This window comes from Stegodyphus dumicola, chromosome X2, assembly GCF_044657685.1.
Source record: "Stegodyphus dumicola isolate Sdum_Otavi_A_Nest chromosome X2, ASM4465768v1".
Lineage (NCBI taxonomy): Eukaryota > Metazoa > Arthropoda > Arachnida > Araneae > Eresidae > Stegodyphus > Stegodyphus dumicola.
In genome coordinates this window covers 28,201,283-28,228,438 of record NC_140781.1, presented here as the reverse complement: position 1 = coordinate 28,228,438, position 27,156 = coordinate 28,201,283, and the positions used below count along the sequence as shown (strand labels likewise).

General features: G+C 32.0%; 1 protein-coding gene across 2 annotated transcripts in view; it reads left to right on the top strand.

Moving 5' to 3' along the window:
• Positions 1 to 27,156, top strand: part of Oseg6 (intraflagellar transport protein Oseg6) — a 210,573-nt gene that overhangs the window by 124,276 nt on the left and 59,141 nt on the right. For both annotated transcript variants that reach the window (XR_015039212.1, XM_085809920.1), the window contains exons 15-23: positions 712 to 792; positions 883 to 949; positions 3,082 to 3,245; positions 9,166 to 9,203; positions 9,334 to 9,431; positions 9,516 to 9,577; positions 22,379 to 22,602; positions 22,690 to 22,759; positions 22,866 to 22,933. Coding sequence is in view for 1 of the 2 variants with exons in the window: in XM_085809920.1 (XP_085666046.1) it covers positions 712 to 792; positions 883 to 949; positions 3,082 to 3,245; positions 9,166 to 9,203; positions 9,334 to 9,431; positions 9,516 to 9,577; positions 22,379 to 22,602; positions 22,690 to 22,759; positions 22,866 to 22,933 (872 nt within the window). In the remaining variant the exon portion in view is untranslated. The remainder of the gene's footprint in view (positions 1 to 711; positions 793 to 882; positions 950 to 3,081; positions 3,246 to 9,165; positions 9,204 to 9,333; positions 9,432 to 9,515; positions 9,578 to 22,378; positions 22,603 to 22,689; positions 22,760 to 22,865; positions 22,934 to 27,156) is intronic.

Here is a 27,156-nt window from a genome sequence, read left to right as displayed (position 1 = left end):
CCCTTTTTTCATATTTCAAAACTTATGGGTGTGAAGGTATATTATTTTGACCTTTTTTATTCTTTACAAGGGTATTTTCACATCATCTGTCAGATATATTTTTTTTAAAAAAACAGTCTTTATAATTAGTATCTTCTGCATTGTATTACTTCCTGAACATTCTGATTGCAGTAAAATTTATTCTTCTGTGTGAGAAATTTCACACATCTGTGAGGGAGAATGTGCACTTTTGCCATTTATGTTCTTCCAAATCAGTTATGCAATATGCTATGAGTTGAAGGTGCATGCTTTGTAGTTTAAGTTTTGAACAATATTATGTTTAAAGCTTGTTCAACTTACACAATTGGAATTCATTGCATAATTCATGATCAACCTGTGGTTGCTGTTTTTTGCATGTTTTTGGAATTATGGTGGGAAAAAATTTTAAAACATGTAAAGCATGATTACTGTGTTCAGTAAAAATATTATCATTTATGCACTTCTTGTGAGTAATCCCAACTTCCCAAAGTTTATCATTAAGAGCTGTGTCATTAAAATCTCAGTCTTAAAAGTCAAGGTAGTGTGCTTTTTAATATTTTCTGGGAAATACTGTGTTCTGAAAATTATTATTTTATGAAGTAATTATTTAAAATACTTATTATCACTGCTATTTTTTTAAATGCATTACATGACAAACTACTGATTTTATACAAAAACCTCTTTGCATTCTAGATAGATTCTAGTCTTTTGAGTGTTCCTAATTTTCAAACAACTGCAAGCACAGTTCTGTGGGATCATGATGCAATGTATAAGGTATATTGACAGTTTAAAGTAAAACATCGTCTCTCACTTTGTTTCTTGGTTACATCTATTGTGCAGTAATTTTCTTCATATATTTCATAGGGTGTTTTCATTTCATTTGATGAAGAGAAAGCTGATTCTTTCATCTACATCCGTGACAGTATAGAAGGTAAAAAGCTTACTGTACTTGAAGTATTCTGCTTAAATGCTTAATAAAAGAACTCATCAAACTTTCTTAAACACTTATCATAGTTTCCCTTCAAGCATTCTTTAAGGTACAAAATTCAAAGAATTTGTTATGTATTTGACATGCTTCTTCACAAATTCCAATTTGTATTTCGCCTTATCCCACATGCAGCAGAAACTGTCTTCTGTAAACCTTTTAATCTGTGCTATGTTGTTCATTTCATCTAGTCTTTAACATGTAAAAGATTACATATGTATCAGCATGTGATACTACTGTGATGTTACAGTTGAATGTGGTGTTGGCAAATGTGTATTTCTTGCCAGTTAGGAATTCTCCTTGGCTATGGATATGGAGATTGAATTAATGTGAAGCTGCCTGAAATCGTGCTTTCCTTAATAAAAACAACTAATCACATTCATGAATGCTATAAATTCTGAACATGAAATTAAATATCAATAAATTGTAAAACTAATATGAACTAGAAAGTTAACTACACATTAGTTAGAAAACTAATGTGAACTGGAATGTTAGATTACATTGTATAACAAACTTTTTTTTTAATTGTGACATACATGTCTTTTAATTAAGAGATAAATGTTCATAATTTTAAAAGTGTGCAATTTGTGTTGTGTACTTCAGGCTTTTTTGTTTTACTGACACATAAAAGAGTATTTTATTGCAGTGGCATGAACATATGCAAGCTTAATGTAAACAAACACCACATTATCAGCATTTTATTAAAAAAGCAATTTATCAAGTAAAATGTTTGTTATCTGAAGCGTTAAATTTTTCAAAATAAGGTGTAATCAGTGTTTCCTCATCTGATTCTTTCCAAGAGGTTTATTGACATTTAAAAAAAAATTTTTCTTTATTGTAATATTACAGTGTAATGTGTCTTCTAAAAAGTAATAAAATTAATATAAGCTATTTCTAATTGCATTTTATGTTACTAGCATTGCAATTAATTCTTTATTATCAGTAAAAATTATCATTAGTGTAGCAATAATATACTGTAATAAACTGTATTAATTTCCTGAATTCTGTACTTATGAGGAATACATTTTGAAACTGATGCAGCATTTACAATTATAATTAATTCAGTTATTAATTTAAGCTTAAACTGATTTAATATGCTTTTAAAAACCCAAATGCTTCTTATAATACATAAACGAATGGCAGAAAAATGCAGTATGAATAACTAGTCCAAATTATTAAAGGAAGAAAATTGAAGATTCTGAAATTTTTTACAATTTACCTTACCATTTTCTGTCAGAATATTAATCTATTTATTGATCTTTTCCAGTGCTGAATTATCTAATATGTATACCTTTATGATTTTGTCACTTTTATGCAGCTGAATACTGCACAGCATGGCAATTTGTAAGTCAGACATAAAGTCTCATTTCATAATTTGCTAATTTAAATTCCTGAAATAAAAAGTTTTTGAAAATATCTTTCAAACTTTATATTGCTTTGTAATAAATATTTACTGAAGAGCAAATCATTTTTTACAAATATTTTGCCTTCTTTCCTACTCTGTATCCAAGCAGTCAAATCATTTTATTGGTATATCATGCATTTTAAAGGAAATTGTCTTAAGTTTTTGGTTATATTATCAGTATGATAGACCCAACTTTTAATTTCCTCATACTGTTTTGCTAATGAATTTATTTAATCTTTCTTTGCACATAAATCTAATATTTAGTGTGTAATTAATTAATCACCATGTATATTTCAATGCTACATTATGTATCAATTCTGAAAGGTGTTACATATAGGCCTCAGATGGCTTTGATAAGCTTGGTGAAGGTATCAAAATTTTGGCATTGAAGAGTTATGATCATTTTTTCTTATGTAAAGTATAAATTACTTTCTGTTATGGCAATATGGAAGATAATGGAGATCCTTCGATGTGTAGGTTGTGTGCTCAGATATTCGGTAACATACATTTCAGAGTTTTCTGTTCACTGTCACGGACCTATTGTCTGTGACTGTTATTTTGAATGCAACAAATTCTTTCATTGAGTGTTTAAACAGAAACCCTGTATATGTTTCAGAGTTAAGTGTTTTTAAAGATTTTATCAATAGTGACTATGATTTCTACTTTTCTACAGGTAGCAAAGTTGAACTGATTCATACATTTCCTAAAAGTGATTTATATCCTGCATTGCTGGTTGGAGGGGAGCTGATATTTCTTACTGCAACAGGGAAAACATCAGTTATGTCTGTTCCTGGTCATCGACTGGATATTTATAGCAATACCCATGATCCAGATATTGTAATTTTGTTTTTGTAGATAATACTATACTTGAAGGAATAAGATTTCTCTCAGTATACTAAATTTCTAATTGTATTATGATTATATGCTGAAGCCCAAGAAAACTGGTTTTCCAAAACTAATATTCTGTAGGTCTTTTATGGGATCATAGAACTGCAGAAAAACAGATTCCATGAGCATATGGGAGGCTTCTATAGAAACACTGTGCTTTCTGCAAAGTCATCTATCATTTTATTGTGATAAAAATGTAGGATTTCTGTGTATTACAGCTTGTTACATGACATCCCATCTACATTCAGTAATGTTGAGTCTGATGACTTAGTAGACATGGCAAGGCTTCAAACTCAATTGAGCAGTCCTTTGACTGTAATCTCAAATCTGTAGTTAATGTAGCTGTCATAATCCTGTTGAAAGAGGCCAAACTGGTGACAGTAGTACAGATATTAATAGATATATCAGGAGAGGTACTGCATGAGAGCTGAACAAATTATGTAATGTTGTATGCATTCATGAAGTTAAATTCATATATAGATAATTCATTCTATCCAAAATAGTTGGTAATGCAGATAGTCAGACTAGGCTGTCATCAAATATCTAGTGTACAAATGAAGAAACTGCATAGCACTGTGAAGAGGATTCATTAGATGTACTGTCATATTCCACATGCTGAAGTTTGTTGAAACCGCCAACACTGAATTCTGATGTTACTTAAGCAATGGTTGCAACCTGGGAAGCCATAGCCTCTTCACAGAGGTGCCTTGAAATATCATAAATGATTCATAATTATTTGAACTAAGACATTTGTCCTAACTAAACAAAAAACAAAGTGAGAAACTAAAAGTATCTAGATTTTTTTTTACTTGACCCTGTATAAAGTTGCTGGCACAAAATGTTGCAAACTTGAGCCTGCAGTGGTGCTTCTTCTCAGTCACACCATATGATCCTGATATACTTCATGACAATCTAATCTGAGAGCACGTACAAAGCTAGAATGATCTCTTTACAGTTTTCATGGCTCATTCCGTAAAAAGAAACATGCATGTTTCGTCATATTGTTGCTAAAATTAGCTCATCATTTCGTTTGATTCAGGTTTGTGTGTACAAACTTTCAGTGGTCATTTTTTCCTCAAAGCTGGAAATCTACCATTTTCTTTCCAGTGATATTCCATGCAATTTAGCTTGTCACAGAAATGCCAATCAAATCTGCTACAAAAGTAACAATTTCATGACTGGATTTATTAGGAAAATGATCCCAAAATTTGACAAAAGGATTCCTAATAATAATCTTAGTGGAACTGCATAGTGGTTCTCCAGCCTTATGAGGATTTGAAATTATACACATACGAGGGCCATCCAGGAAGTAGATTACGTTTCCGTCTGTGTCCGCTAGGGGCAGGGCTAGCGCGGCCATCTTGGGGTCAGAGCGCTGCGCAGCTCAGTCTGCATCTAGCCGTGCTAGTGAGAGGTTCGTGCTGTGCTCCGTTCAGATACTGTGATGGTTTGAAATGTCTGCGTTAATTGAAAATCCCGTGAGCTGCGAGGTGCGCTCAGTAATAAGGTTTCTGACTGCAAAAAACTGTAAACCGATAGAAATCTATCGGCAGCTTCGTGAAGTGTATGGGGACAACATTATCACTGAAGGTGGAGTGCGTCAGTGGGTCATAAGATTTCAAAATGGCCGAACCAATGTTCACGACAAAGATCAAAGTGGGAGACCCAGCATAGTGACCGCCGAACTTCTCGAAAAAGTCGATGCTAAAGTCCGTGAAAATCGAAATTTCACAATAACGGAACTTTCTTTGAGTTTTCCACAAATTTCGCGAAGTTTGTTGCACGAAATCATCAGCGAAAAGCTTGGTTACCACAAGTTTTGTGCAAGATGGAAGGCAAGAAGAGGTAACGAAGTGGTTGAAGGCGCAGGCGGCCGAATTTTTCGACGAAGGAATTTCCAAGCTCGTACATCGCTACGATAAATGCCTTAATTTGTATGGTGACTATGTAGAAAAGTAGTATTTGAGTGTGGCTTTCATCTGTATATAATAAAATTTGTTTCCTATACTTTGTTTATTTTTTTATTCCAAAACGTAATCTACTTTCTGGATAGCCCTCGTATATCAAAGATGAAGCTGATATCATAACAATTGACCTCTTCCGCCGGCCAGTGAATAAATGAATGCTTTAATTGCTTTTCTGAGTGAGAGTGGGGTGAATTTGTTTTTGCTGCAACCTGCTGTTTTGTCAGTAATGCCAAAAAAAAAAGGAGAGGTTTTCCTTTTGGTCATTGAATGATTGATATTGATATTAGCAAATATTTAAATAAAAAGCTTGATGCAACATAATCTATCATTTCACTCATTTTTTTATTATGTTCTCTTTGCTCAACAATATTTATATTTCAAAGCATAATTTTTGCAATGTGACATCTCGAAATTGTTGAATACACTTTCTAATATATCCATGTTCTCAACTTTAGCTGAATGATCATATAGACACATTGAGGTGCGTAGACCCTTTGGGACAGATTTGGACTATTCTAGGAGATCTTGTGAAAAGCATTTGGCTCAATTCAGTCAGTCGGTTTATAATCTAAGGCTAGTGAAATTAAACTCAGCACTTCATATAAATAAACAGTGACATAAAGTAGTTCATGTTGTATAGTTAGTGTTATATTACTTCTTGTTTGTTTTGTTTGATAAGTAGTTTTGTAATTTTATTGCTATTGTATCTCTGATGATGGATTGTTTTTTTTTAAACGGTAATAAACATAATTGTGCAGGGAAAAAAGTATGTCTTCAATCAGTCGAATGACTGTGAAGAATCGTAAGTATGATGATGGTTATTTAGAGTTTGGATTTTACATCAACAGAAATAAGCGATGAAGGGAGACCACAATGTGTATTGCGTATGACAATTTTGGCAGTGGAGTGTATGCTTCCAGGTAAATTGAAGTGCCATTTAGGAGCTAATCACTGTAGAATGGTTGGCACACCCTGTGATTTTTTTGTGCCAGGAAGTTAAGGAACTGAAAGAATAAAAAATTACTTTTTTAAGACGTCAACAACGTGGCTTACAGAACGTCAAAATGTAAGAAGCTTCATGCCATCGCAGAAGAACTTATTCTGTCAGCTGCTATAGATATGATGAACATTATGTTTGGCGAGACTGCTGAGAAGCTGCTTTTAAAAGTGCCTTTGTCCAATAACACAGTTAATCAAAGAACACAATGTATGGTGGAGGATATAAATGATTAATTAATTGAAGCAGTTAGAGGAGTGCAATTAAAATTGAAGCTAGATGTGACTACATATAATAATAAGGGTGCTCATTTGATATGCTAGGTATGGTTTATAGATGGAAATAATATTAACCCTCTGATTGCTCACGTGTTTTTCTTCCTTCTTTATTGAGGAGCGCATCCTGTTTTTTCCCCATTTAACCACTGAAATAAATTATATACAGTATTAGACGTTTAGTTTACGCTTTGGCCAACAGATATCTTCAATTGTCCACTAAATTGAGGCATTTAATGGCACGAGGTATTACTGCTCAAATTCCACTTTTTGCCGCTTTTTTCTTACAGAAATGGCTGCTAGAAAACATACAGCGATTATCTTGATTTAATTAAATTATTGAATTATTAATTAGATTTATTGAATCTGGTGCAAAGACTGTGAAGTTGGACTTTGCCTTGAACCCTGTTTAGAACTCTATCATAGTAAACTGCATTTCTAAGATAATTTTTCCTCAGTGCTTTATATTTTCTTAAATTTTATATATTTTACTTTTTTATGTTATGCAATAAATAGAAATTAACTGTAATTCGACTGAAATTTATTTAAAAAAAAATTTTTGGTCATAACATATGAAATTGGTTTCGCTGCAACTTAGTTTCTCATGATAAAAATCTGTATAAAAAAATATTTTCTAGAAAGGAAAAATGCATTTTTCAATTCTCCAATATATATAGATTTAAAATATGAAAAAAAAATTACACAATTTTTTAAGCGATTTCGGTCTACAAATTGAGCAGTCAGAGGGTAAAAGAATACCTTTTGTTTTGCAAAAATATCTGGTGTCTGTACTGATAGAGCTTGCTGCTATGGGGGATTGCAGCCACTTATTTGAAGCAAATCACCAAGTATGTTGTGGATGCATTGCATTATTTATGGAGAAGCACTTACATCAAAGCATTTGGATTCTGTACTGGATCATGTGTCAGAATGTGTAGTGAATGTGGTAAATTTTATAAAATTTCATCTGTTGAAAGCAAGGTTTTTTTTTAAAAAAATGTGTGAAGATATAGGAGCTGAACACTTATCTTTTTGTACTATAACAGTGTATGATGGCTGTCTCATGGTAATGTTTTATCACATACCTTTGAATTGCAGCAAGAAATTTTTATTTTTCTTAGAAAGGAAGGAGACAAAAATGCAGAATTTGCCAATGGCGATTTTTTAATAAAACTCTCATGTCTATGCGACAGTTTCGAATAGATGAATTCCCTTAATCTCTCTCTTTGCAGGCACAATATCATATAATTCAGTAGGGAAAATATCAGCTTTTATAAAAAAAAAAAAATATGGAGAAGAAAATTGAATGAAGATGCAGGCAAATGTTGTTTTTCATTTTTGCACCAAATTTTGATGTTAAAAGAACTTGATCACTCTCAAGGTATAAAAACCATATTTGAAGCACCCTAACCACTGCTAATTCTCTGGTTCAAGAAATACTTTCAAATTGAAAATGTCAATAGGTTTGCATGGATTCAACATCCATTTAGCTCTAGTGCTCCGTTTGAATTTACTTCTGCAGATGAGAATCTTATCAAGTTATCTTGCAACAACAATTTGAAAGCAAAATTTAGCAGCATGGCATTGTTACAATTTTGGATTTCGCTAAAAGATGAGTATCCCCGTCTAAGCAACAAGACTCTGCAAATTTTAAATTTTAATTACATTTTCCTATTTGTGTGAAACTGGGTTTTAGACAGTCTGTAATAAAAAGCAAGTATAGAACAAAAATCAATGGGAAAGAGGAAATGAGGGTGGCTGTGTCCAGTTAATTCTGTTATTATGAGAAATTGTGCAGTGATTTGCTGGCTCCTCCAACACATTAATTTTTAATTTAATAAGTAAAAATATGAATATGCACAAATTTTTATTTATTTTTATCTCTTACTTATGATTAGTCGTACTTAGAGTAAGACAGCATGGGAAACTTTAAATTGAAAAAATGTGTTGCAACTGGGAAAAGTTTGGGAACCATTGACTTAAGGTATTACTGTACTTCTGTTGCATGAAATATTTCTTAGCAGTTGATCACTTTCTTAGTTTTAATTTTTTTTTAATTTTTATTTTCATTTATTTATTTATTGAGCCTAAATCCGTTTTTATAATTTCAAAATTTTGCAGTTACAACATATTTTGAAATGGGTAATAAGAGGAAACCAATATTTGGCCTCTAAAATACTATGCCATAAGCTCATGGACTCTGATCATTAAGTTGCATTAAAATTCACTTAACTTTTCTTTTAATGAGCCATTTTCAGTGCAGAAAGAGCACCAGGAACTTCCATAAATGTAAAGAGAATCTTCATAAGCATATTAGTGGATACAACTAATCACATGCATAGTTAGTGTTGCTATGTATTTTGCATAAGATCATTTGTATTTGTTTCTTTGGTATATCAGTGTACATTCATAATAGAACTGCAAAAAAATATATATATTAAATTTATTCATAGTTTAATTATATTTTTAATTTAAAAGTATATGAATGAACTGTTATACTTGCATAATAGATATATGTTCTTTGATTTATCATGCTACAAATTTACTGTTAATTTAGCTACTGCATTAAGTAACCTAAAATTATATTCATGAGTAAGTGCGTCTTACTTAACAATGTTTTTAATTTCCAGCTGTTAAATAATTTCCAGTCAGCCTTGAAATTAAGAAGGTAATGCATATTTCTGTAAACTGATTTTCTGTTCCACTTTTTCTTTTACATACTATACATGTAATAAAGCAGGTTTCATGTTATTAAAAATCTCACGTTATAGCTTTGTAATATTTTTTACATATTTAAGGTTTGACCAAGCTTACTCTCTGGCATCACTCATGAAAGATGAAAAGTACTTTTTAGAACTGGCCAATGCAGCACTTTATAACTTAGACATGTGTACAGGTATTATTTTATTATCACTTTGGTTATTATTCCATGCTAAATGGCATATCAGTGTTATGAGATTATTTCTTATGTATTCATTAGCCTCAAGAGTTTTTGAAAAACTTGGAGAAGGTAGTGGAGTCCTGACGTTGGAAGGAATTAAGGTAAGTTTATGGTTATAAGCAAATTTTTCATTGATTTTAAACTCAGTTTTTATTATTTCTAACCTACCACATTCAGATATATGTGTTAATTATGGGTATGATTATTGTGAATTGTAGTGGATTTTTAAAATTCTTTGCTGCCCAACTGGTATAGTGGTTAGTGACTCTGATTGCCATACAAAAGGGCCCAGGTTTGAATCCCAGAGAAGGCATGGATGTTCGTAAACGTATAGTGTCTGCAGCATAGGGGCACTCTAAATATATGGCAAGCTGAAAGTACTCCCGAGAGGTTGGGGGTAGGAAAAGAGGGGGAAGACCCTTGAACCCTTCCTTTCCTGGGTGCTCTTCATCAAAATTGAAAGTGGAACTGAGCAAAGTTTTACTGACACGTGAATTTCGCATATGACAGGCGCAATCTTGCACTCCTTGCCACGAAGAATGTAATGGGCTCGTTTTGATGTTACTGTCAGATAAGTGAGATAAGTCACAACAATAACCGGAATAAAAAGTTTGGTTACAAACTTTTGCTGTTCTGGTAAAAATAGTCGCCCATAATCAAAATTATACAGTCTAAAATCCAGATGATCAATATATTCAGAATGATCAATATCTGTACCAGCACCACAGAAAAAAGTGTTTTTAAAAAGTCTAGAGATAAAGAATATAGTACTAAAAAAGTAAATGTGTTGTAAAAAGGATTTTTCTCTGTGCTAACTGGGATTCCTCTATGTCACTTTTAAATACCTGCTGGCTAAGGAATCGCTCTTTTGCTAGTGGCGATAGATTGATTGACATTAGTCACAACCACGCTTTCAGTGGTTGAGTGATTGTAGGGGGTTTAACGTTTTTATTTCTAACCTAAACAATAAGAGAAGCTCAGTACATGTACTATTTGGAGTAGGATGTTTCTGATTCTGGACTTTTTTTGTGGGAAGGCATAGCTTCAGGAAGAAAGAAAAGAAAATTAGATTCTAAAAGAAAATAAGTTCAGTTAACATAGCAATTGTGTATACTGTTTTTCTTTTGTTACATAGCAGTGGGGAAGCAGGAAAGAATTAGATTCTGGAGTGCTAAGCCCCACCAATGGCCGAACAGTTAAAGCTGCTGAATACTGGAAGTTTAACCCAGTTTGATCGCAGTCAAATAGGATGGCTACATGTTTGTTTTTCTCCATGCGTAATGTGAACAAAAGCCAGTTTCCCTCAGAAAGTCCTCTATAAAAAGATCCCTCTCTATAGGCAGATAGCCCTTAAAATGGCATGCTGTGGTTTTTACCAGAAGGGGCTAGATATAAAGAAAAATTGTATGACTATCTAAGATGACCCTGCTTAGATAGAAGGAGTGATCATCTTAGAGAGGTAAAATTCAGCACTAGTGTTTATGTTCTCAGAAATACTTGTAACTTTCAGGTGTGATCATTGCAACAGGGTTTATTGTATTTTAAAAATAAAGGTTATTGAGTACAATAATGTTTAAGATGTGCTGATGAATTAATGAAAATTAGGTAAAATGGGGAAGTCAAAATGATCTTACCATAATAAATAAATAATATTTTTAATCTAATAGATGTCATAAAAATAAATCGCTAGTTTAAAACATTTTTTCTTCAAAAAGAGCACAAAGGCAGCAAAACAGATTACTTCTTATTTTGTATGTTGTTAATCGTTTTTTAATTACATAATATTCCACTTTGCAATAGTGGGTATAATATTTCATGCTTAAACAGATGAGAGCATGTTGACTAGATTTTTTTAATGTTATTTTTATGTGTTTCAACGGTGTATTATTTCCTAAAAGAAATGATAAATAAGCATTTGGGACCATAGTGTTTTGATACTGAAAAAGAGAATCACAGATTGCTTGCACATGCTCCATGTGTGAGGACTAATTTTGTATGACTTCCCACTCCATAGAATAAACTTGGAATTACCGCATCAATATATTTTACTTCTCATTATTTTACAAACCATAAAATAGCTTCTATAAAGATAAAATATATCACTGAGAATTAAATTAATTTCTCTTATTAGAATCACAAGAAAATTTTAATTTCTTACAATCTACCACAGTAGTTAACAGCATATCTAAAGGATGAAAGGAATCTAGTCCTTTCATCCTTTAGATATGCTGTTAGTTAGGATGAAAGCCTGCTAGTCTTCTCTCATATAGAGCCAGCAGAACTCGGACTCTTTCCATTTCCACAAAAATCGAGTACGATCGAATGATGCACAGTTTCACATGAAGTAAAGTGATGATCCTTTTAATGAGTTTTGGTGTTAGGTTAAAGTACATCTGAAAGTATAGTGGATAAGATGTTAGTGAACTAGCCAGTCCCTGCGAACCATTTACACCACTTAGCCTTTGTTGGCTTTGCTGTAATCAAATAGCCAAATAACTTAGTTCAGTTAACATAGGAAATTGCACCGTTCCATAATTTTCTAATTTGATCCAGTGTATTTGTTGCAGACTATTATAGCTATCATATCAATATTGAAGTTTGTAATCCTTTATTATGTTGAAAAGAGTTTCTAACTCGGGAGCTGTAACAGGATCTGCAAAGCAAAAGTGTATTTGGTACTTGCCTCCTATAGTGGCCTTGGCTAAAGAAAATGGTGTTCACTCAATTCAGGCTTAAGAAAGTGAGTCTATCCACTGGGTTTACACCTATCTGCAGGAAGGCTCTTTTTATATCCAAAATTACCCCATACTTTCCTTCTCGAAATTTTGTGAAAATTTTTTGGATTAATTCAAGATAATTGGGACCCTTTTCCAGGCAGTCATTCAGAGGTAACGAATTTTTCTCCTTTGCAGATGCATCAAATACTGGTCGAATTTTCCCGAAACACTGCTCTGTGTGGCAGTGCCTCCGAAATATCGACAGGTTCAGTTATTCCTTCTTCTACCCAATCCTTTAAAACAGTGTTATAGGCATCTAAGGAATTCTTAGTCTGAAGAGTTCTCACGCAAGTTTTCAGATGCTTTTCTGCAAGGATTCTATTACCTGGTAACTTAGGGTGAATTTGAAGCCATGGAAGTGATACCTGATACCTTCCAGTGTCATTGCTTTCTAAAGTACGGATAAAATAATTTTCTGTAGCCTTTTCTATTTCTTGTTTTGTTTGGGAAAGAGCTGGTTCAGTTATTCCGATAGAATCAAGAGACCACAAGTAACAAATTTTTCTGTCAATAATTTGTAGTGATAAAAGAATTTCATTAAAATTCTTTCCCTTTACCCTCGTTCTCCCTAATATTGTCCAGCCAAGATGTGTATTCATTGCTACTAAACTCTCCATTACATGTTTTATTTCCCCTGTAAAGAGTTTTCTGGCATAATCAGCTCCTACAAGCATGTGTATTTCATTATGGTTTTTTCAAATAAACAGGAATTCTCATTAGTTGCATCACTGGGAAAAAATTTGTAACCTCTTAGTTTCTTTATGCAGCCCCTGTCCTCCAATTCTGGAATATGTGAACATACGGTTTCTTGACTCATAACTTCCATTTTGGATGTGAATCCTGTTTCTGGAATACTTAACTTAATTAGATATGTGTTGTGATTTTTGTCTTTTTTTCTATCTCTCTAAAAAACCCATGAGTCACACTTTCCTCACCTAGATTTTAGTTTTAATTTCTTCGCAAGAAATGCACCGATGTATGATCTGCTACTTCCGGTATCGAGAATTATCTGTATAAAATTGCTTTCACCATTTCCGTAAACATTGACAATTAAGTTTGCAAGATTATACTTATTATTATAAAATTATTCGTTAAAGCCTTATTTTCAATTTGTTGTACCTTAATTTCGCCATTTTCGCTTTTAAAACACATTATAGTGGCATGTCGTTGTTTACATAATTCACATCTTATTCTAGAAGTGCAATTAATGCTAAGCTGTCGTGGATGTAAACAGCGATAACATATTTCTTTCAATTTGCATTTTTCTTTTTTTTTTTCTCAGTAGACCACAAAGATGCTTGTTTACACATTATAGACCCGTGATCAGAAGAGTTGCAGAAAATGTGTGGAGTTCCCCCCTCCCGGCACAAACTTGTGTTCGTTAATTCTGACGCCGTGTGTTTTGCAATAGGTCTGGTTTCACTCAGTTTGTTATATTTTTGTGGCGCCGCTGAAGCGATCTTTGGCTGGACCATCGGAATGTTTGTTCCTGCTCAATTAACTGTTCAGAAAGAAATTCTACTAGATTATTCAAATCAAAATTTGCTTTTCAAACTGTTTTATTATATTCCAAAACCAAATCTGCAGGCAATGTTTTAAGCAAAATAGGTGTTAACAAAGCTCCATATGTTTCTGAGGTCATATTTAATGACTCAAGACATCGAATATGTTTCTGTACGTAATTGAATAACTTACAGAAATTTTGAATGTCATTAGAATCCTTTAAAGGCCTTATTTTCAGTAATTTATCTATATGGGCATTTATCAATACATCGTTATTTCCAAATCTTTCTGTGAGAAGTTTTACTGAAGTTTCATAACTTTCTCCAGTTAGATCGAAACCGTCAATGGTGTTATAAGCAGTACCTCCCAAAAAGAATTTCAAATAATTAAATTTACTTATAGCCTCAAGCATTTTATTTTGATGTATGGCTGCTGAAAAAGTGTTCCAAAATGTCAGCCATTCACAGCTCTTGCCATAAAACTTCGGAATCAGTGAGTTTAGGAATAAGTGGTGTTTAGGAAGCTTTACATTCTGACTTTCAGTTTTAACATTTTCTATCATACTTTCACTTAACTGTTCAGTGCTTTTTAACACACTCAATTTTTGTTGTTCTGTATTAAATTCTTTCAATTTTTTGTTAGCTTTGTATTTAAATGTAGTTATTCTTTCACGATATTCGTCAACATCGTTTAATTCCTGGTCTAGATCATTTATGTCTATTAATTTTTCGATCGATTAATTCCGTCATTGCTTAATATTCAATAATTCAACAAGTATCAGCAATTCACTAATTATGTATTATCTATATCACTGATATCAATTTAGACAGTTTCAATAGTTAAAAAAACAGCAGTTATTGGCAGTCCCTGTTTGAGCGCCATGTTAAAAATTTTATCAACTTTTTACTATTAAAATTTTTTAGATCACTAAATAGGTAAGTGAAAATTCACTTACCTTCTAAAGGGCTGCCCTGAACTGCCTAGCTTTCCTTTTGATATCCGTGTCTATGCTGAAATTCTATTCACAGCAGAATACTACTATAATTTTTTTAAGAAACTTTAATTAACATGTGAAAGATATTTACATAATATTTACAAGTTACAATCAATACAACATTATGTTTCTAATATATACAGAGACTGTCTATCGTTTCGCCTTATGTTAGAGGTGTCACTCGTTCAACTAACTGCCTTTTTGTCTCTTCCGCACTGAGTTATTAGAACACAAACGTGACACTAGATATCATCTTCATAAATGCAAGATTATGGAAATGGAGATTAAAATTCACAGTTATACAGGTCTAGCTAATAAATATTCTTTAAACACAGCTCTTAATGAGCGAATTCAAAATATCACACCACTCAAGCAAATCTTCATTACGTTTACCTACACAGGGCAAATTATTGGGAATAGTTTCTAAAAACATTTCTCCACTGTACATCTTACCATTGAAGTGTATAAAGAAATCCCCATTCTTTCCTAAGTGCCCCCTTCTTAATTTGTAATTTAGTAATGTGGCTGGGACATTACTTGAATCTGTAATTACTTGTTCAGTTAGTAATTGCATTGCTGAAGCTTATTTAAAATACTCCAAAAATCTATTAAAATGTAGATTTTTTTTCAAAACTTTTTTTTTTACGTTACTTATTAAAAAATCTTAAAATTTTGATAGATAAAGCAGTTAAAGATACAGGGTATTTCAAAATGATTTTATGGTCAGATTTTTTTTTATCAGATATGATTTTATGTCTAGTTGAGGATGCATGGTTCCAAATTAAGAAATCGGTGAAATGAGACAGATGTACATAATACAGCTCTTTTGATAATACGATACATTTTGCTATCAAATTACATCTGAATTTTCATGCTAAAACAAAATGTCTTTTAAGAAAAATATTTCTATAACCATAACAAAACAAATCAATTTTAAAGTTTACTAGAATTGTCAATAGGTGTGCTAAGCTATATACCCTATAAAGTCTGAAATCCTGACATGCAATATTTGTTATGATCTAATATTTGGACCTCCAGGATTAGGACCACCAGATTTTTCCCCCCTTTTTGTTACAAAGTCTAAAAATAGAGAATATAATACTCAAGAAAAAGATGTGCCATGAAAGCAGTTTTTCTCTGAACTTATATTCTTGCATGTCACTTTCAAACATATAGTATCAAGGTTATGACGCCATGGCCAGTGGCAGTAGATTGACTGATGCAATGGCATTAGCACGATCACACTTTTGGCCCTTGAGTGGTTATAGGGAAGGTTAGTATTTTTCTATCAGACTTAAAGAAAAAGTGAAGCCCTAAGACATATTTGTTTGGAGTGAGACATTATTTATACTGATTTTCATTGCCACAACAGTGAGGAAAGTAGAAAATACTAGAATTTGAGGAACTTAACTTCAATTAGTATAGCAAATTGTACAATTCTCTTAACTTTCTAATTTTATCCAGCTTATTATTTTTTGCAGGCTATTATTATTACAGAGATCTGATCAAAATTTTAATTTTCAATTATGTTGAAAAGAGTTTCTAATTCTGGAGCTGTGGTATGATCTGCGTACAGTGTCAAACAAGGAAAAAGTGGAAGTGCTGTGGAAAAAAAAGCATATTTGTCTAAAAATTTTACAAGAAGTATAGAATTTGAAAATCAACAGTTTATGATAGAAAAGGAACTTTTAAATTTTTTATGGATTCTGATTCCCCACTCGTAATGAATAACAGAAAAATTATTCGTTGTGTTAAACACTGACAATCATAAAAAAAAATTGGTGATTGAATGGTTAAGAGAGCATTGCAGTGAGGACATACCATTGACGAGTCCAATGCTTAATGTCTCGAGCCAAAAATTTTTCATGAGGAAATGGACATAAAATCTTAAGTTTCCACGCTGAACAGACAAATTTAAAAATTGCTATGGAAGGAAGCAGTTAAAAATTTCATTGTGTTGATGAAGTAATCAAACTTTTTAACAACAAAAAGTTATCTTGAGAAGAAATTTCTAATGCTGATAAGCCTGGTCTTTTCTAGGAATATATGCTTCGAAATACTTAAGCAACCTCTGCAGAAAAGGCTCCAGCTGGTGTCAAATATTCTAAAGTAAGGCTAACAGTTTTGGCATGGGCAAATGCTACAGAAACGCATAAATGTAAATTTTCCACAATTGGAAAATGACGCAACCTCAGGCATTTAAAGGAGCAAAGATTTCCCTATCATCTATCATTCAAATAAAAGAGCATGGATAACACAACATTAATGAATGATTGGTTTGAAATAATTTCATCCTCAAGGTTCAGCAAGATTGAAAATCTGCATCTTTACCAGATAAACTGTCTTGACTCTTGCAAAAATTGTCTCGATTATAGACAACTATTCGAACTCGTATCTCATTTTAAGTTTTAATAAAAGATGACGTCTCTATCTTATTCTTTCCTAAAAATTGGGCATTGATTATTCAGCCATTGCAAATGTAAAGTAGCCTTTTTAGAATCTTTGCTAAATTTTCTAAACAGAGCTTCTAAAATATTTTTACATAAAACTTGCTGAGTGAAGCATTGCAAGATGATGGGAGGACATGCCTATAGATTTTTTAAAACATGCTTGGCATAATTTATTGCTATTTATCATATCTCATGGCAATGGTGATGACAGCTATATATTCAATTTCTAGCTAATGGAATTTCTTTAAAAAATGTGTAGCAATTTTAATAAATGAAGATAAAATACTAGCAGTTTTCTGTTGTGAAGACAATGTCCTAATCATTAACTAACAGATGGCAAAATCCATAGTATAGTTTTAAATGCAGAAAATATTGCTACCGTTCTTAATATTAGAGCTAAAAAAAAAAGAAATGTATGCAACATTCACATATACAGCTGATCAATGTTTATTAATGATTAACAATATTTTTATTTGAAACATTGTGTACAGTGAGGTTTTTGTTTAATTTCATGAGTTTATTTATTTTATTTACTTTACAGCTCATTGTTGCACAAAGTTTGCAGTATGTCATAAAATAAAACATTAAAAAAAAATCTTAAAACTTTCCAATTTTATATTATGCCCAAAGGGGCTTTTTTTTAACATTTTTTGTGTTACCTTTATTTATTAAATATTGTGTTCTTTGCATTTAAATCATAAAACTCAATTGAACAGCAATATCGCAAAATAATTTTAAAATGAGCATATCTGTAGAATTTCCAATACAGTCTTGTGGGCTGGAGATAATTTTTTTGTACAGTGTTGCCATTGTTCGCGTTAAAATCGTTGAGTTTCTTAATCAAAAATTTGTTAGAGTTTTACAAAATATGAAATAGATAATAAAATAAATTCCAAATTCAAGCTTCCAGATTGCCATATTCTAGTGGAGGACAACTTATTGAAAATTTTATGTCTCTAGGTACTGTTGTTTTTTCGCAGCGCTAGAAACGCATACATTCATGCAGATTCTTCATTATTTAATTTCGTTAAATATAATGCGGGGCTCTAATATTTGGTGGCAACAATTTGAAAAGTAAACCGACATTTATATGAACCAATGCAAAATGCCAAAACGAAATTAATAGCCCTTCTGGGCTAACAATAATTGATCCAACTTCATTTCATCTTTATTTATTGAATTTTGTTTAATCTTATTGCTAATTTTGAATTAATTTGTATTGCTATTTAATGAATTTTGTTTATTTAAAATGTAGATACAACTTTAAAGATACAACTTTTAAATTTTTTGTTTTATTCTTTAGTTCATAATTCTCTTATTTTCATTCTCATACAATTCATACTATAGCGAGTTTCACAGTTTTGCTTATTTGATTCATCAGAGGATTGGGCTTCTTGGTATTGAAGAAAGTGAAGAAGAGATGGTCGAGAATGAAAAGATTTTGATTGACAGTTTAGTGGGAATTCTCGATCTGGCATTTGCTGGACATGAACAATAAATCTTGTAACTTAACAAAAATTGTCATAAAATTTTTTAATGATGTTAAAAATTTTAATAAAGCGAAGAAATAAATACTTTGGTTTTTTGTCAGTTTTAACTTCCTTAAGGTTTTAAATGCTTCATTATTTCATGAACAACAATTTCATTTTTGTAATTTTTACTTGTTTAAACTGATGATCTAAAATTTGGAATTGGTGAAATCCCAACAATTCCAGGTCTTGTCCTCTGTACTTTGCAAATATTGTTCATGACTGGTGGAAAACATATAAAGAGAAGCATGGGCTTCAATTTCCATATGCAAACATGCTGAAAATTATAATTTTTTATCTAACATTATTCAGTTTTCAAAGGCCCCAAAATTGTCATTGGTGTTTTGCTATTCAATGAATAAAAGTGTTAAGTTGTATAATTTTTATAACTTTTCAGAATCGCTATTATTTATTATAGAACTGGTATTGTTGAAAAAGTTCTTTATTGTTATACAGAACAACCTACTAACTGCAACTTAGTTTTGTAGAGGTTATAAGTGAAAAATTAAATGTTCAGTGTTTTACTAACACCAACCATATGACCTAAATTTTCATAGTGTGAAAGCCTATTGTTTTTTACTTATTTCTTGAAATATAACATTAGGTCTGTGAATAACCTTTCAAGAAATATCAAGCTGTGTAATCTTAAATATTTTGTATATACTGTGAGCATAAAAGTATTTATCTGGCTTTTATTTTTGCAACTGTTGGTCATAGACATACCGTATTTATGCGAATCTAATGCGCCATCAAATCTAATGTGCATCCCCATTTTAAAACTTTAAATAATAAAAAAATTGTTTGTTGGCGAATGTAATGTGCATCAATGATATGAGGAATTTATTTAATCTTATTTTATAGAACAATGGATTTGTATATAAACTATCAATTAATGGTATGATAATTTTATTTAAATTTAGATACCATATTTTATACAACAATGGATTTATACATAAAGTAGCAGAACATAGAATTAACCTATTAGTGGGCTATTGTCATGTGAAACAATCATTGTTAATTAGCACTACCGTATATACGGTACCTATCGTAAAATATGAACATGAAATAAATCGTAACATTTCTATCTAGCTAACAGTTTCTACAATCAGTGATTAATAGTAAACGTCTTTATTCACTAATATTTTCATCACTGGAATCCTCACAGCTCTCTTCGTCAGAAGCAGATTCATTTCTTCATTCCTCATCATCGTCATCCTCGGCGTTCCAGAGCACGTCATCGTCACTGCCATTCAATGAATTTGAAATGCAGCATTTCTTGAAAGATTTCACAATCTTTGGTGCTTCAATGCTTTTCCAGGCAGCAGAAACCCAGTGTGCAACAATGTGCGGTGCAGCACGCTTAATTTTTCCTGTCAGGGTCAATACACGGTTTGGCTCACAAAACCATTTTTCGTACTCCGCCTGAACGTACCCCTTAAAAGGTTTATTTATACTAATGTCCAGGGGTTGTAACACAGACGTCATCCCTCCAGGAATGATAACAAGATCACTGCCTAGGCTGTGCATCTTCTTTTTTACGTCGTCGGTGAGATGACCACGAAATGCATTCAGGCAAAGCATTGATGGTGGATTAGAGAGCCCACCGGGACGGCGTTTCCATACATTTCGGAGCCAATCAAGCATTAATGATTCCGTCATCCACCCCTTCTCTTGGTTTCGAATCAGGACATCATCTCGGAACAACTTTTCATTCTTAGGGGTTTTAGAGCATGTTTTCCGTTTGAAGATTAAGAAAGGGGGAAGTTTGCACCCATCTGCTGTTATTGCCAGCATCACTGTTACGCGTTGTTTTTCACATCCCGAAGTTTTGATGATAACTTCCTTAGTCCCCTTCTCCATAATGGTGTAGTTACGCGGCATATCAAACCAAATTGCCATCTCGTCAGCGTTGCCAATTTGCCCCGTTGAAAAATTCTTTTCCTTCCGAAGTGTGATGACATACCGCTGAAATGTTAGTAGTTTTCCCTCAAAATCTGCAGGAAGCTTTTGGCATATTGTTGTACGGCGTCTTAGAGATAAACCCATCCGCTTTATAAACCGATCCAGCCATCCACGGCTAGCCTTAAACTCTTGTTTTGGTATTCCAAGAACTTCAGCCTCCTCTTTTGCTTTATTTCTTATGGTGTAACTAGTCACAGGTTGTCCATTCTTCCTCCTTTCACGTACAGATTCCAAAAGTTTTTCTTCAATTATAGGGTGTCTTCCTTTGCGAGGGCCAGTGAATTTCTTTCTTCTAGCTTTAGTTGCAAACAGTGGCAATTTCTGTTGCCGCCACAAGCGAACATTGCTCTCAGATACGTTGAACTCTCTCCCTGCCTTTCTATTGCCATTTTTTTCAGCATAAAGAATTACTTTAAGTTTGAAAGTAGCGTCATATGACATTCTTCTCTGTTTGCCCTCCATATCGTGACTACGTACTCTGCAGTTTGTATCCTCTATGCAATAATGTGTCAACGATAAATGTAACGGTAAATGTAGTCGAGAAATTTGGTTGACGTCATCGGCAAACTTTGCACTCGAATCTAATGCGCCATCGAATCTAATGCACACCCCGAATTTTGAATACTACATTTGGCCAAAAACGATGCGCATTAGATTCGCGTAAATACAGTACTTTCATTTATTAAAGTGTTTTAAATATTGAAGATATTTCTGTTTTGCCATTTTGAAATGTAAAAAAGGAATTTTTTAAGAATTTAGATATATAACTTTTCAAATAGTCCCTATAGTTATATTTAGTAGAATTTCATATTCATTGTCAAAAATAAAACAAGAAGCTTGACATCTATGCAATAAAATTTCACCAGGAAATTTAATTTCAAAATTTGAAAATGTTAACATTTTTTTTTTCAGTGTTTGTCAAGAAATTGGTTAAAATATAAATTAGAATAATTTTACGTTAATTTTTTCCTCCCTTTAATGTTATTTATTGATAGTCTTGTAATTCACTAGTGTGCAGCTTTCTTTTACATATTTATAATATTGTTGCATATTGTTTGTCAAAAGAATTTTCACATAAGTAATTTATGAGTTTCAAAATGCTAAAAATACATTATTTCTATTCCCAAGTAGTTTTATTACTTGAGAATCATAATCCAACAACCTACAAAAATACTTTTTAAGATAGAAATATTTTCTATCTTCAATTTATTTAAGTGCAATCTTCTGAACATGTTCTTAAACTTTAAATACCTCAGTCAATTTTTGTCATACGCAAGTCAGATATTTCATATTTTATTTTTTTAGAATGAGTATAAACTTTAGCTAAACATATATTTAATAAAGTATAGACCATATAAAATGCTGGATTTTGTAGTTGCAATAATTTTTTTTAATTCAAAAATTGTATAACTTGGGTATTTTTCTCATTTAAAGCATTTTTGTAACTGGAAATGTATGTCTTCTGCAACAGTTATGGAGGCTGTTTAAGACCTTTTATGGACACTGCATATATTACATACAAAGATGAAAAGTGAACTAGTGGCTTTAAAAAACAGTAAATTACTTAATGTTACTGTACATTACTTAGTGCATTTACATTTCTGTATATGTTGGTTTTCTTTATCATTATATTATACGGTATTCTTAAGTCAGGTTTATTCCTTGAATTAAATTTAATTTTCAATAGGAAGTTGAAGATATCAAGTTATTATCTGGTCATATTGCTGAATTTTTTGTCAAAAACTATGACCTAGCTGAAAGTCTGTATCTTGCTTCCTCCAACCCTTGTGCTGCATTAGAAATGCGAAAGAGTCTTTTTCAGTGGGATTCAGCTCTGAAATTAGCTGAAACATTAAGTCCTAAAGAAGTTCCTTTTATTTCTAAAGAATATGCTGAGCAGCTTGAATTCACGTAAGTTTTTACTTAGCGTAGACAGTTTCCAAAAAAGAAATGATTATTTGTTATCATATGTTCTAAACTTATTTTTTTTTTCACTAGAGGTGATTCTGTAAGTGCTCTTCATCATTACGAAAAGGCTTTGCTTGACGACTCTCTAAATGACACTGAGGTAATGAATGTGAAAATTTTAATTTTTGTATTAACATAATAAAAAGTCTCATACATAAATGTAAGCAAAGCATTAGGTCTAAAAGTTTACTGTTTTATTTTTTCAGACTTTGCATCAAAACATATGCAGAGCTGGTATTGCTAGAACTGCAATCAGGTGTAGCGATTACAGAAGGTAGGTAACTACTTTTCAAAATGACCTTATATTTAAAATATGTTAATAAAGTTTCATCTGTACTGTGTTAAGCATTCCTCATTCTTGACTTTTCAATATTATTACCAAAAACCATTAAGAGCTCCCATTCAGTGAAATGAAGATTCTGCATAATATTTGTATATGCCCCATGATATCTGATATCTGTAAGAGAAGATTACTCACTACCTGTAAATTAGTATGTATTATGAGTGTATTGCAGCCTGCAACTTTTTCTCCAACACAAACCACAAATTTTGAATTGGATTCACTTTTAGCCTTTGCAATAAGTGGAACTCCTTGCCGTGTTCTCATAATGGTGCTTTAACTTGTCACGTGGAGCACAGTTTTGTTTACATCCATTTTTTCCCAGAATAGTTTTGCCATAATGAAGCGTACTCTGGCAAGTGTGATGTCAGTATTAATTTTGCTTAACACAATACTTAAACACAATATGTACAGAGATTTATATTATGTGTACATAGTATATACATATACAGAGATACATAAACATACAATATATACACTCTTAGACAAACTAAACGAAGGGGAACCAAGAAGAATGGACTAATATGAATGAAGATTGGACTAAATATTCGAATGGGACAAAAATCTGTAGAAGAGCTGCTAAAAAAAAAAATGGGACAGTGCTATATCTCCCATTCTACTGGGCCGATTGACAAAATTCAAACTGCATTTTTCATGTCTCAAAAGCGCGACTTAGGATGTATATTAGATTTATATATAGCACTATTCTAACATAGGTATTTTGACACAAAATTGGACTTTTCCTGAAATAACATACCAATTCTTTTACATATTTTGATTCTACGACTCAAATTATGCCAGAATGCCAAGTTTTGTAAAAATCGAACGAGTAGTTTTTAAAATATTAGCTCTCAAAATTTTAGCTCCTCAATGTTAATTGAATTTGGCAAATATTTATATTAATATCTTTTTTTTTTATTAAACTTTTTTGATTTTTCCTTTCACATTTCGAAATTTAGGTTCATTCCAAATAAAATTTACCCATTTTTTGTTTTATTTTTTAAATTTCTATTTTTAAATAATTTTTATAAATTTTTCAAAAAACATTTTGAATTATAACCTATAAAATTTTTACCTTCATCTTAAAGTAGGCGTATTTCTAAGCATACCTGCAAAAAATTAGACTTTTTTATTCAAAATTTTCTAAGATATACTCAAATTTACATATTTTTGCATTTTGAAATTTGGCATCTTTTTTTTTTTTTTTTTTTGAGCTATAATAACGCCAAATGTGGTTTATGGATTTTTGTTGCAGTGAATTGCCACAGCTATTTTTAACTTTAAATTTCAAATAAAATTTCATGGAGAATTAATTATATGAAATTTTTTCCCTCAATGATGTGTAATAAATATTTATTAATACTATATGAAAAGCTATTTTTTTTAATTATAGATGATATTATTCAAATTTTTAACTATTTTTTTTAATTTCTCTGTTTCTTCCTTTTTTAAAAAAAAAATATTTGTAAGAGTAAATTTTTGTGTTCGGCGTTTTATTGTCTGCTACTTTACTTTAACTTCGTTTAAATCGAATTGTCTAAAACTGAGAACTTTCATTTGATGTTTATTTGAATTTTATGAAAATATTTTATGACATTAACTGCATAATTTATTTCTAAACAAGCTGTTGCTTATGAAGTGGCTGAAAGTGCAGCTGATACTATCATCCATATTTTTAAAGCACTGTATATTTTTATAGAAAGATAAGATTTAGAATAATCATTTTTATAAAAGTCAAATTATGATATAAACATACAGCTCTCTAGAGACCGAATTAATGGAAGTTCAATGGTTATGTAGAAATGATCTGCAGCTACTTAATGGCTGGTTAAGTCAGCAGGTTCTGTGGACAAGTAAGAATAATTATATAAATGACACCCAACATTCTGGATTCAATTAACAACGAGGGTACAATGTTTATTAAATGAATTTAAGAAGTTTTTAAACATAAAAAATCAACTCATTTTTTATCCTAAAATGTATTTTTATACGTAGCGTATTTTCATTATATCCTTAAAATTCTAATTTAGAATGTAATTATCAAGAACTGAATTCTTATCATCAGTAATATAAGTAATTATTATGGTTATTAATAAATCCTTCTTATAAAGTAATTGCAAATATTTCAAAAAACTTTCTGTCTGAATGCAAATATTTCTAATTTTATATTAATCAAGTTTGCACACGATATTATTTATTTGCACTTCAATTCTTTCTGTCAGCTCTAGTAGAAGTTACAAATCAATTATATTTAATTAAGATATGACCATCTAAGTTTAGAAACGGCGTACCGTAACAGCAATTCAATTATTAGCGCAGTATCTTTCATGTTACTCCCGATTGGCAATCTACATGATTTTTAATGAGTATTCGCATTTTGCTAGTAACTTCACTTGGAAATCATGCTTAACCCTCAGTTGGAGGGGCTGGTGTATGGTACAATCTTAGAGGGGCGGCGTATGAAGTACGCCAGGTCATTTTTCGAGCCTCTGCTTCGTGTTTGAAACTATTTAATCTTAGACGTGGCATTAATAAGGTGATTCGTCATAGTAAAAATGATATAAGAAAAAGAATAACAGAAAAAAGCAGTAAAGATGGAAACTACGAATTTTTAATTAATTCAAAAAGTGGATGCACTGGAAATGTAATTTAAAGTTAAATAGTATTCTGCATTATTTTCTGTATGAAAATTATAAGAACATAAATCAAAATTACAAATTATAAATTTTCCGTAAAGAAAAATTCGGTAAGTAATAAATTTAACAAATGAGAAATTTGAAAACCTTTTGCTATTTTAATCCTCTTCTGATTGTCTCTGTTCACTGCAGCAGGGTTTGCAAAGTTGTACTGTCTTGCCCAGATGATTTTTGCAGGTAAACTTAGAACACTCAGAACATTTTATGGTAGTGTAGTTATTCTTCATTGTACCGCACTCAGTGCAGCACCCTTTGATCTTTTTTGCAGGTGGTTCCTCGTCACTTTCGGCCGTCTTATCCGCTTCTGTTGTTACCAACCTTCTAATAATAGCTTTGGAATGCGACAGGAGAAATGGCATTTTCAGACGATTCTGAAGATGTGGTTTCAACAAAGATGTAGTAGATTTTTCAAAAAATATCTTCTAAACTGATGGCTGCATCAGGTTTGAAGAAGTTCAAGAGCACTTGCGAATTTATGCCCCCTACATTTAGCAGTGCAAAAAATATTGCCATTGTCCACCTCTTGGTTTTTCGGGCGACAGTGAAATTACTAAGTTAGTCTTCGGTATCAACTCCGCCTTTACATTTGTTATAATCGAGGATTATTTGAGGTTTGTTCGTTTCCTGGTCAATTTTGTCATCATCGTGTAAAGTACTGAGCAGTATTACACGCTTATTTTTTTTCGTTGAATATGAAATAATTGTCATATCCTTCTGAAAACCAAACAGTGAACTGCCGACTTCTCTGGTTTTTGATGGCTGGAATTCATTTCCTTTTTATTTTTTTTTTTTCAGCCTGCCCACAAGTGTAAGAAGATATTGAGCTAGCGGGTAGCTTGTATACCAATTATCGGTCGTCAGGTTACAGTTGGAACCTTTGTACGCATTGAATTAGAAGCCTCTTAAGGCCCTGGGGTTTGATTGCTACGGTAAATTTCAAGCTTCAATGTATAAAACGTTTGTGAGTCAACAACTGCAAAAATTTTCAGACCATACTTTGCGGGCTTGTTGGGGATGAATTGAATAAAAGAGCACCTCCCGCGAAAAGGTTCCAACTTCTCGTTGATTGTGAGTTCGTCACCTGGTGTATAAAAGTTTTAACAGTTCTGATTAAAAGATTCAAAAAATTCCTTAGTGCAGCAAGCTTATCAGTTTTTCTTCGCATATACCTTGTGCCTTTATCATCGAATCTAATAGCAGCACACAGGTTTCTGAATAGCTTGAGACCCATGACTCCTTGCAAAATTTCAATTCCAGTATCGTCTTTTGCCCATGCTTCCTCCAAATTGAGTTTTGAAATTTTTTTGCACCCTAATAAGAATAAAATTCCTAAAACGGCCAACATTTCTGCTCTATTAGTATCACACATACTTCTCTTTGAGATGTTTTGGAGATCATCTGCAGTCCTGTTACATTTGAGATAAATATTTGTATATTGTACGATAGCATCAATCATATTTG